We start from the raw sequence: 12719 nt of genomic DNA on the forward strand, positions 1-12719 counted from the left end.
CTGGCTAAGCTTTGTTGTCGAAGCAGCCTGTGCATGCAGGCATCTGTGCAGAATGAGGTAAACATGTTTTAAATGCATGATATACAGAATGCAAAATGTAATGATTAAGAAGAAGTATTGAGGTAATCGAAAAGGAGAAAACTCTTATTTTTGGCCTTGTGTGACCTCTCAGGTCACAAACGTACTTTAAGTACTTACATAAAATGTGAGTGCTTAGACGGCAACAAACCGCAGTACTAAAGGGGGCGCTAGAGTTACAGTGTCGTTAAACCAGATGTGTTCAAATTAGTTATAATATTGACTTCTATTTGATCAGCTAATTACCTAGGGCTGGATAATATGACTGAGAAAAAAAAAAGAAAAAAAAAAGGGATAACTTGCCCAAAAACGAAAATTCTGTAATTACTTCCACATAGCATTCCAAACCCATAAGACCTTTGCTCAGTTTCGGAACACAAATTAAGATATGTTTGATGAAGTCCGTTATCTGACCCTCCATTGACTGCAAGGGTACTACCACAGTCAAGGCACTTAAAATTATGTTTATAAACCATATATAATCAATAAAGTTGCTTAAACAATTAGAAGAAGAAAAAAAAGAAACAGCACCATGCATGTATGTATAGTTTAATACAAAGGACCGAAAATTAAATCACAAAAGTAGGCTACTTAAATAAGGCTACATAAATTTTACGTGGCTTTCTAAACATGCCGCTCTTGAGCGAGACGCGAGTGCAACGCTGATAGATGTCCCTTTAAAAAATGTGATAAATATGCATTCTGTGTGAATGGCTTGGTTGTAGTTTGATGTAAACAACATCTCCACGCTGATGCTCTCATTTTCCGCAATATATGGAATGAACAACGTAGCAGTGCCACATCTATTGGGTTCAACAGGATAGGCTGACACAAGCATTAAAATGCAATGCCACTTACATTGTAATCGCATTTCGTGCGCCACTGAAAAGGCTGCCTGATGTCTGACACAGACCTAAAATTTGAATGCAATGTTTTTGCATTCAAATGTGGATTTTTTTATTTATTTTTTTAATTCAACAAATATTCACATTTTTACAGCCCTAGTGTGCAGCGCATTAAGGAGGACAAAAAAGACAAGGGGAGTAGCCTATTATGCCAGTGTTCAGACAAATAATGCTGACTCACAAGCCTGTAAGTATGTTTTCATATTTAAGGTATTCACCACTAACTATTCAAACGTGAGTTTTAAGCATTTTAACGCATGGTCCCTGAACAGTAAAATAAACCTGGGGGAACGTGTGACAGATGCACTCTAGGATCATGTGGTTCAGTGCATGACACAGATCCTGTGGTTTGCGATTGTCTGGCCTGTCTCCACAGGAACAGATGGGTGTGAGTGACAGGTCAGGTGTGGAATAAGAGCCTTGTCATTTCTGAGGGTGTTACTGACTGAACAGACGCCTGATCATAATGCACGGGCACACTCCAAGCGTCCAGCCAGTAAACTCTCCAATTAATCACTCAGGAGTTGACGTGGCCTGCACCGGTCAAGGACCCACTCAAATCAACCATCACTGACAGGGACGAGCTGACTGCAAGAGTAATCGATATAGCTTTGGTGTTTCTCAGTAGGGCTGTCAAGATATCACACTTTTAGTAATCTATATTAAATGAAATACCACAGCCATATTACTAATATACAACATTAAAAATAAATAAATTAAAAACTATTGATTTAATCATATTATAAATCAAATATAATTTTTTTATTTTTTACTACTACTACTACTACTACTAAAGATTACAATTATTTTGAAGCAGTATTTTTATTATTATTATTAGGATTATAAAATGGTACATTATTATATTCTACAATATTTGCAGTGGTGTTGAAAAAATTAAATGGTGTTTACCCTGTAAAGACTAAAATGCCTACCGCTCAACACCATTAAACCAATTGCTGAAAGCAGAAAATGTTCGCTCGCATTTTCCATGTCACTGATGGAACCTCACAACTATTTTCAAACCTCTAAATGTTACTGCACTTGAGCAAACGTGCAAATCAAGCACAGTCACAGCAAGCTCTCACGTTTAGAGCTCACCGCAATTACGCAGGAATCAATTAGCTACTACGGCTGAGAGAGCAGTGGGCCAACAAGCTACCGACTTTAACAGCAAAAGTAGGCCTTCGGAGTCTCACGTAGACTGCAGTCGGCAGTCCCAGACTTGTCAGGCACTGAGTGAGCCACCTGGAAGCACCAGGTCCCGTGAGTGGGCAGTGAAGTCGTTCAGGCTTAAAGTGAGAAACCTTGAGCCCGGCATCGGATGAACACATGGTGCATGGGAGGATACAAGCAACACCTCTGCTTATAAACCACATGTCCACAGGAGGCCTGGCACCACCTTTTCAAGCTTTATGCCTCTGCAGGCGGTGGCAAAACAGCCATAGAACCAGTCAGGGCTTGTCCCTTTCTGAAAAATACTATGACACTATATGAGTGTCCTTCTTTCTCCATAGAAAGTCAAAGTGCTTAATCAGATAAGTGTACAGAAGGTTTGCACTTTCTAAAACTTCTTTACTTCGATATGGACACTTAATGTTCAAAATAATGTGTTAGTTGTATCTTTAAGTGATGTTGTATATTTTGGGATGTAAATATATGTAAAGACAAGGACTAGATTTATTGACTCATGACCATAAGATACTATGATACCATTACTGTGCCAGTAATTTTACTGGATTGAGTAAAATTATATTTTAATGTGTGTGTGTGTGTATATATATATATATATATATATATATATATATATATATATATATATATTTTACACACACACACATACATACATATAACATATATACACACACACTTATTTTTTCTAACCAACAACCAACGCTCATTAACCGCTTATTAACCATTAACTGACAAGATTATTTTAATTTTTAATTTATTTTAATTGAATTTAATTAAATTAGAAAGTATCCGTGTCTGTGACCCATTAAAAATACTAACATTTGTTTCCTGGGGATCAATTTTACATGCGCAAAAACCAGCAATTCGCAGAACATGAGGATTCAAGTTCGTCAAATCACATCACGCACCTGCAGCGATTCTGTGAGTGGAGAAAACATAATAAAGCTAGGTTGTATATAACAAATAAATAGGCCGATACGAGAAATATATTTTTAATTAATAAATTAAGAAAATGAACGAAAAAACGCAGTTTCGGTTCATTTTGGTGCTGCAAGAAAGGAAACAAACAGCAGAAACCGATATCCTACTTTTCTTTAGGCTTTTTACAACTTAAGAAAATTTTTACAATTCTGATTATATTTCTGACTAAAAGGAGCAGCTGCTTTCACTGTTAGAAGGAAAAACTCAAGTGATTGAGCTGGCGCTGTATGTGTGGACAAAGTTAAACTTTGCTACCTTGACCATGTAGCCTGTTCATTACCATCATAAAATTCAGTCAGTTAAAGGCAAGACGAAAATAAAAATGTTTAAGACGAGATTTAAAATAAGCATAGCATATTTTAACCATGCAGCAAACTTTCTATTTTGATAAATAACTGAAAATAAATAAATAAAAGACTTTTTAAACCGTTTAACATTGTACTAATCAGTCAAAGTTGGGTTAACGGTTAAAATGAAAATCCCTCTATATATATATATATATATATATATATATATATATATATATATATATATATATATATATATATATATATATATATATATGTTTTTTTTTTTTTTTTTGATGCACTATGAATTACAGTTAGAGGTATTTTAACACTTCTAACTGTGATCCAAATTTTGAGCTGCTCAAATCTGAATTGAAAAACATGTGAATGCCTTTACATTTACATATGCAAGCACTCTATCCTGCCCCATAGCAACAACCTCCCAGTATGCTGCTATATTCTAATACATGTGACAGCAGACATACAGAGCCAGACCCTAGTCTGTCTGTCTAAGCAGGATATCATGCAACATTCCAACCATCTCAATGTCACATTTTTACGCAATGCTATAATAGACATCGACTTCACGGATTCTTGCAGCATATTTTAAAGGTTTTGATGTCATGATTGCTTCACACAATACTTTTTTTTTTAAGCCAATACAGCAGTATAACCCTTAGCAGTAGAAAGATCATGAATCATCTCAAGTAGTGAGGATACACTCATCCGCCCTTAGACTAAACAGAGCTCAGAAAAGTGCTGACAGCAGAGTTTCTTCATACCAACAAAAGCAAACAAAAGGTTAAGAGTTCACCAACAGATGACCATACATGATCACCACTAAGCCAAGATGTCATACTGATTCATCATTCATCAGTATGCCGAGTTTGTAATTTCACTAAATATGAAAGTCTTACAGTCTTTACAAATCTGGATTCGATTTCAGCTCACATCCATTTTATATATATATATATATATATATATATATATATATATATATATATATATATATATATATATATATATATATATATATATATATATATATATATATATATTCATTCATTCTTTTTAGTATAACAGCTCTGAATAATAACCAGTTATTGTTTCTTAACAATAATTTTAACTTTCACTTCAAAAAGATGAAGGAATGAAGACTGTGCCCTTCAAATGTGGAAAAAGAACAGCAGAAGGCCATGGGGCTCTTGTGTTCTCTGCACTCTCAGAAGCAGACAGACAGAAAAATCCCCAGATCAGTACCACACATCATCCTCAGAATAACAAATGGAGGGAAGTAATGCGGCACTGAACAAATTCACTCGTTCTTCCTCAAACACAAAGGTTTCACCTTATGTACAGAGTCGAGGCATCTCCGAGAGGTCATGAGCTGAGATGTTAACTTAAGTTCCCTTTCAGAGAATTGAACCGGGACGCCTGCAATGCCGAGGGGTAGAACAGACCAAGCAGGACAAGCAAGAAATGCTAATGATTTACTGCAGTATAGACATACATAACATGCAGAGCATCACTATCCCAAACAAACACATATGGCTCCAGGTGACTTATTCGACAATCACTTCAATCAGCTCTGCAAACTATAACGACTGCATATGCCAGATGCCTGCTGTCTCATAACATGCATCTATATTTGCGATAATGGCTTTAAATGTAACTATCGGCATCGGCCCGATATGAAAAATTATGCCGATATATCTTGCCGATAAGAGGAATACATGAACGCACAGGGTGTGTAGCGATCAGATCCTAATGCCCACTCAGTTAGGAATTTTATTTCATTAGCTGATGGCCTACTTCTAATGAAATAAAAGCAAAATAACCAATCAACATTTAGACGGTTTCTGATTAAATAAAGCAGTAATTGATGGCATAAAATTATGAGTAGCCTGTGTTTTAATTTGAAGGTCAGGAGCTTTAGCTTACACAAATAAAAAAAAAGAATAAAAAAATAAATAAATAAAAATCACAAACATTACACTTGTAAATTAATTCTATATACACGGATTTATTCATTGTGTAATGTTATATTTTTTAAATTATGATCTCAATTTTCAAAGATTTTTTACAAGATTTTTTTAGACCTTTTACAAATGTTAAATCTTAAAATAAAATGTTAAGGTTAATACTGCATCTTTCAAAAAAAGGAAGTTGAAAAATATCAGCATATCGGATAATCAGCACAATCCAATATGTTCCATCCCCAATATTATATTATTTGTAAATGTAAGACCTGCTAGTCTTACAGAAACCACTTTGACAGGTGATGTCAAATATTAAATTAAAAGAGCCAGTTGTATTTGTAAAGTGCTTTTCACAATGCAAACTGCTTTAAAGCAGCTTTACAGAAAATAGTGTCTCAGTACCCAAAGCGACAAAAAGGCAAATGTGCCAGGGAGAAACATATAAAGCACATAATACGGTGATACTGAATAAACAGTTTTAAACTGTATAGACAGAAAAACCTGTCCCCGACTATACTGCTGAGCTAATTTACATAGATGGTGATGAAAAGAAAAAAAAAACACATCACTCCCCATCTGTTAAGAATACATGCACATGCTGGAGAGTTGTTAATTTGTGTGTGGAGAAACCACATGATGAAGTGTATTATAATCCATTGATTTATTACATGATCAAACAAACTCATTACTCACAACACATATATACACAAACACACATTTATACACAAACACATATACATAATATATGTGTGTGAGTGTGTGTGTGTGTGTGTATGTATATATATATATATATATATATATATATATATATATATATATATATATATATATATATATATATATATATATATATATACACACACACACACACACACACACACACACACATATACATATACACACACACTGTATATGTACGGTACTTACTGTATAAGCTACTGTAACTGTTGATTGATAAGCACTCTCCATTTTAGTGCCCTACGCTCATCTCTGGGTTAAAAATAATTAGGTTGGTACCTCTGCCCATCCTAAATTTAACATAAGGTGGTTGAGTTTAATATTCACTTGCTGTAGTGATAACCTCAAGCCACTTTTACCTCAAGTTCTAACCTAAGCAGCACAAGCCAGAGGGTATGGTTTATAGTCTCTATTTTTACTCAGACTTCAGAGAACACCAAGATTAGTTATCAGGAAAGACATCAAGCATGATTACTTTTCCATATGTTCATGATACAGAAATATCCAGAAATCATATACAATAAATCCTCTACATGTCCACTAGACCTTGAGGGCCTCAACCGAGCACTCTCTTGGAGACTTACACGTCACGTGTCATTGCTGCGTGATCCAAACCTCCACCCGCAGTGAGTCTTCCTACTCCTGTTCTTCTCCAAAGCGTCGTCCAAAGATTCCTCGGAGTCTGAGGTGTCCTCGAAGCTGTCAGACGCCTGACGGGTCTGTGGGACTCAGAGAAGAGGCTGGGACAAGCTTCGCCGTTAGGACCCCTCCCTCAGGGCTAAATCAGGCAGGCTGGGCAGTCCCTTCAAGAATGCCCCCTCTCCCCAAAATAAACCTGCTGACTGAAGGGTGTCATGAGCTCACTGATATTTTCTTTTCTCTTTCACCCCATGTCTCTCATACATTTCCCAACTGGGGCAGTAGAGTAGTGACAGTTCATTTACTGTCCATTAAATCAAACCCAGATGGGATGATATACTAAATCTAACAAGCACGAATGACGACTAGTAGTTAAAAAGTTATGCTTGCATGAAGGGCACAAGTGGGCTGCGAACCACAGGCTTTGAAATGAATGCACTATTAATGCTGAATAATAGTTCTTGGTCAAGTATAAGACCCTTAGAGCTAATATTACATATCTGAAATGATCCTGTGGTAACAAGGGTCACACAAAATTAAGAATAGGCTCACTTAGTTGGAATTTGAATTTAAATGGTCACATTGAACAAGAAGTTCACCTGGACTCACAGGAGCAATTCACTGAAATGCAATACAAAGTAATGTTTCTTTCACTCTGGTCCAGAAAGGTTAATTGAGGTTAAGGTTAGTCTGTCTGTTGTTCGTTCATCATTTGATCTATCATTCTTTCTGTCTACCATCTGTCATTACCATCTATTGTTCTGTCCAGTCTTTTAATCGGTTGCTCTGTCCATCCTTCCTATCTATTGCTTTATCTATCATTCCATCCATCCATTATTTATCATTCTATCTGTTGTTTGTTCTATCATTCTTTCCATCCTCTCGATCCCTCTTTTATTCCTTTCTATCAATTGTTCTGTCTATCTGTCGATCTATTAAAAATAACTTTTTTCAAAACTTTCAAACAAAGCTCTATCATGCCCACATACAAAATTCATCTTGTTTTAATACATTTCACTATTTAACATTTTTAAGAAATACAATGTATTTTAATCCTACTTTGCATTAAAATTCAAATTGCCTCGATTCAATTGAGGAACTTTACATTTAAAAGGCAATTCTCAAGTCATTTCTGAATAGCACTAAACTCTGTACTAAACTCTGCTTTCCAATGCTCCAAGTGGTAAGGAACAAGAGGCTAAAGATTCCAACCCTTAAGGTCTATTTCCTCACAAGTAAGTACCCTCAGTACATGGCGCAGTGATGTAACTGGCAAACAAGGGGTTAGTCCTTCAGTCTGCAGAGGCTTTTCTAAAGTTACCATGGAGAGGAGCTCTGCGGTGAAATCCTATCCTTGAAAGAGAACGTACAGGCCACCGAAACCAAACTGCAAGTTTGAATGAGCTGGGATCCAAACAGAGAGCCACTATTAAATAGATCCCTTAAAATACAGACAACCCTGTATCTTTCTCCAAGCTAACCTTTCAATCCTGGCCATTTGTTGAACCTGTCTCTATGGTGACTTGGCCCCGTCCATCCATCTGAAGAGATGGGACCGATAGACTTGGAGGGGATTGGAAAGAAAAGGGACCAAAACTTTTTGCTGTTCTCAGACTATCTGGGATTTGGTCGAAACATTCAGAAGGAGAGCCAAAGTCAGTTCCTCCACATCTAGTTTGGAACTGTTGGACGTTTTTGTGGTGTTTCACATAGCAAGTAAGGCTTGGGTTAAATCCCATATTAGCCACCACAGCGAGGGCCTTTGTGTGTTTACTGAGAAACTGAGGAGCAATACAGTGACTCAAGCATGGAGTCTGGCAGAGCTTGATCGGAATTATCAAATAAAACCCTCAGTGGCAAGAAGTTGTTTGCTAGCGACGGGGTGTTGCTACAACAACGTGAAGGTAAAGATCAATGGGAAACACAGTTTTTATGCTCTGAATAATGGGGCAAATCAACCAACCCCAGGTGGCACCACTGGGTTTTACTGGTGCTGCTTTGTACAAAAAAAAAGAGAACTTAAAATAAAAAAATAAAAAAAATGTAATATCAGTGTACTATTTCTGAACATAAACAATTCGGTCCCTAACAGAAAACAAATAGAGGGTAATTTTGATCTGCTGAGCAGAAACATAGACGTCAGGTTGTGGCCTTCTTGTATCAGCTGCCAAACTTGTGTCTTGTTGTTGACAAAGTGCTGACTATTCAGCTGTACGCTCAGTTTCTCAGGAAATTCTACCGCAGCCGCTGGCCAACTGCATTCTGATCTCTAAACAACCGGAGTAGCCGATGGATAGCGCTTTCACATGCACTTTCCTTTCTGTATCATAAAGAACAGAGAGATGCTGTTACATGGAATCAGGTGAATATTCTAATGGAAATTTAAACCTTCCCTGTCAACAAACTTACATCAGAACTATTTGCCTAATGCATTACATATTCCAGTAGCTTCTTTGGAAACGCTATACAATAAGGTTTCATGAATTATCATGAAGTAATGAAAAATACATTTACAGCATTTTTTATCTTGTTTACATTGCTAAAACTTTTTTACATTTAAAGTTCTATAAATTAACGCAAGCTAATGTATTATGAACTAACAGGAGTTAAAAAGTTGATTCTCCCAAAAATGACATTACTGTCATCCTTTACTCACCTCAATGACTAAGACAAATGAATATATATTTAGGTAACCAAAGAGTTATCTGTTAGTTCATGACACCTAATGCATTAACTTATAATAATGAACTGAACAAAGGCTGAAATCAAGCAAAGAATATCTGGATGTCACATGGAACAAAATCACGTTTTGCTAGGCTGGGAAGCGGCTCCTGCCAACCTGGTCACGTAAAAAACAACAGGTCGCCCTCGGTGCTCTGTCACTCAGCTTACCAGCAGATTTCAACTGGTAAAAGCAGGATCTAGTGCTTCAGTGATGCTGAGAGCATAATCCCTAAATCTTTTAATATCATGTAGAAAATGTTCGGACAGAGGAGGAAAAAGTCATGGACAAGTGAAATATCTGGGCCAAACTGCTCAATAACAGACACCAGGAGTGAGCAATGTGACAAATTCTTATTTCAAGGCAAGTAAGCTTTTTCTTAAAAAATAAATAAATAAAAAGTTCTGCTATATTAAAAACGGTTAATAAATAAAATACTTTTCATAATTTATTTCAAATCGACGTTAACATCAAGTTTTTTCATTATAAGCTTATAAATACTACAAATAACAACCTGACAAGTCCCAAGACTCTACTTGGTTTGCCTTAGAGCAGCTACCTACCCAGTTAACTCAGGACACAAGATCCATTGATCAAGTACACCTTAGAATATTGATTGTTCTGGACCACAAAACTGATACATTGCATTGATTGTGTGCAGTCGATTCTTTGGCACTGTACACAAAAGATATGTCTCCTTTAGGGCTGCACGATTAAACGCATGCAATTGTCATGCGTGTCTCGTTAGTAAAGCTGGTTCTTTGATTAGTACTAAATGTCCATCACCTGCTTTCAAATGGAGCAGCACTTAATACATGGAGCCGTAGTTCGCTGACAAGCTACACAATACCGCTTCATAATCGCAGATGAATCGCATGCAGTTATGAACGTGATATTGTGTAGCTTGTCAGCGAACTTCTGTATATTAAGTGCTGCTCCATTTGAAAGCAGGCGATGGATATTTACCGCTAATCACAGAACCGGCTTTACTAACGAGACACGCATGACAATCACATGCGATTAATCGTGCAGCCCTAGTCTCCTTGTAGGAAACATCTCACGCAAAAAAAATAAAAATAGAGGAATCCACACTGATATCCATGAGACTGGGATAATCTATCCTTCTTTCAAACACATCATCATCATCATCCAACATAAATACTCCATATTTACACGCATGAAACAAATACAGTGAAAACTTCACTGCTAGTTTAAACTAAATTGCGAACGTGAGTGTTCACTTCGCAGTAAACATACTGAGAGATGGTTTGTGATTTTAGCAGGAACAGATTTGCAATCAATTCCAAAAGTCATAAACAAGATCACTTGTAAATAAATGAAATGGACAATATAATGAGACGAAGCAGTAGATTGCCTGATATGTAATTGTAATGATAATGAGCCACAACACAAAAGGGCATCTGTCACGTGCAACTGAAGTTTTTTATTATGATAATGACAAGGCATAGCATAAACTCTGAAGCAAACAGAAATAATGTTCTCATTGCTACCCCTCCAAATCCAGGGATGTGTTTGAGTCTTTCTCTCCCGCTTTCACTGAGGTAATCAAGTCCACATGGAGGTGAGAGTGAGCCGCTCCGGTACCAAACATGGCAATCAGCGTGTGATGAGTCATGCTGCCTTTTAAGCTGCCTTAACCCCCTGCTCTCCATTTTTCACTCAGAGAATAACTCTGGAGTCAGAGATCTGGAAGCTTGTGGGTCTCCACATTCCACTCAGAGCTGGAACTTTAAGTGATCTGGGTTGTTGAGCTCATCAGTGTGAGCTGAGGCAACTCCAAAGAGGACAAAAAAAAAATAATAAAAATAATAATTCACTGAATACTTTCCACCTCTTCAGGCTATCACTCATGGAGCACAAAAAAACTGATGCAGAGTACAAAAGCAGCACAGCACGCTTCAACCACAAAGAAACCAACAAAGAAACAAAAAAGAACTTGAAATGTAGACTTTTTGAACCATGCCAGAATTTCTGAGTTAAGACAATCATAACTAGAATCAAATGCATCAGCTTTCAAAAGGTGTGGGTCAAGAATGTTTTTTAAATCTTTTAGAAAACATTTTTTTGTGCTCACTAACTTTGAACATATTTGATCAAAATACAATTAAAACAATATTGTGAAATAATAATATTTAGGATACCTTTTCTATTTTAATTTTTTTTTAATATTTTTGGGACAGCAAAGCGGAATTTTCAGCAGCTATTACTCCAGTCTAGGGATGTCAGTGATTAATCGGTGATCGATTGTCGATAAGAGGTGCAATAGATTAAAGCTATTGATGGTCTGTTAACCAATTAAATTTAAGCCTGTATGCGGCTCGTGCACAGAACACGTGCGAGCGGCTGTGAGTGACAGTTACGGTATATAAACGCATCATCATTCATAATGTACAAATTAAGCTTTTAATGTGATTTAAACTTTAAAAGTACATTAAAATAGAAACATAAAAGTTCTTCAACATAAAGCAATAGAAATGTAGTAACTAATTAATTTCCCCATATAATTGTTTCATATCATGTGCTTTGCAGGGCTGCGGGACACAGTGACAGGACATATAGTCTATGCATTCCTACAACTTGTTAATAAGTTCCTACGACTTATTAATTGGTGGCAATTGTCCAATTTTGTCCAATTGTTAATTTTGTTCCCTAAATAACCCATGATTTAACTGAAATAAGGGAACGAATTAATAACTCTTTACCACAGTAAGAGATGCGAAAACAGTGATTAAAAGTGAAAGATAATAAAATAAACCTGTGAAATAAAAGGGTTAGACTATGAAGATTTCGGAAAAGAAACAATGCCTAAAAAACTGTTTCGCTGCAGCAGCGCTGATGTAAGCAGTTAATGTGCAAAGCAGTAACACGCGCGCCATTTGGGATCATTTTATTTTAAATACCATATGTTCATTGAAAACATTGCAATTGGGTTTTAAAATACAACAACGAGCACCACAAAACCATTTAAAGAGGCGCGTTTAGCTTAGCAGTCTCCTTGCGGGATAGGAAACGGTCAACATAGTAAAATGACCGCACGCTCGCTTCTTTTTATGAAATGATCATAATCACATCGATTCATTTTAGAATCCTGATACTAGCATTTTATTCAGACTAAAACCCCTTTAATTCAAGTGAGAAATGTTTTGGGTGTGTGTGCGGGGCTTTTGCTCATCCTGCC

At 36.5% G+C, this 12719-nt stretch overlaps 1 protein-coding gene across 2 annotated transcripts in view; it reads right to left on the reverse strand.

Annotated features, from left to right (window-relative positions):
* enah (ENAH actin regulator) overlaps nucleotides 1-12719 on the reverse strand; it is a 110911-nt gene that overhangs the window by 85356 nt on the left and 12836 nt on the right. The window contains exon 1 of one of the 2 annotated variants that reach the window (XM_026290691.1): nucleotides 6744-6954. The exons of the other annotated variant lie outside the window; for it this stretch is intronic. Coding sequence (XP_026146476.1) covers nucleotides 6744-6757 — 14 coding nt within the window. The 5' untranslated portion in view covers nucleotides 6758-6954. Of the gene's footprint in view, nucleotides 1-6743; nucleotides 6955-12719 lie in introns of those variants that run through there. 2 annotated transcript variants of the gene reach the window in all.

The sequence above is a fragment of the Carassius auratus genome, chromosome 20, assembly GCF_003368295.1.
Source record: "Carassius auratus strain Wakin chromosome 20, ASM336829v1, whole genome shotgun sequence".
In the NCBI taxonomy this organism is placed as follows: Eukaryota; Metazoa; Chordata; class Actinopteri; order Cypriniformes; family Cyprinidae; genus Carassius; species Carassius auratus.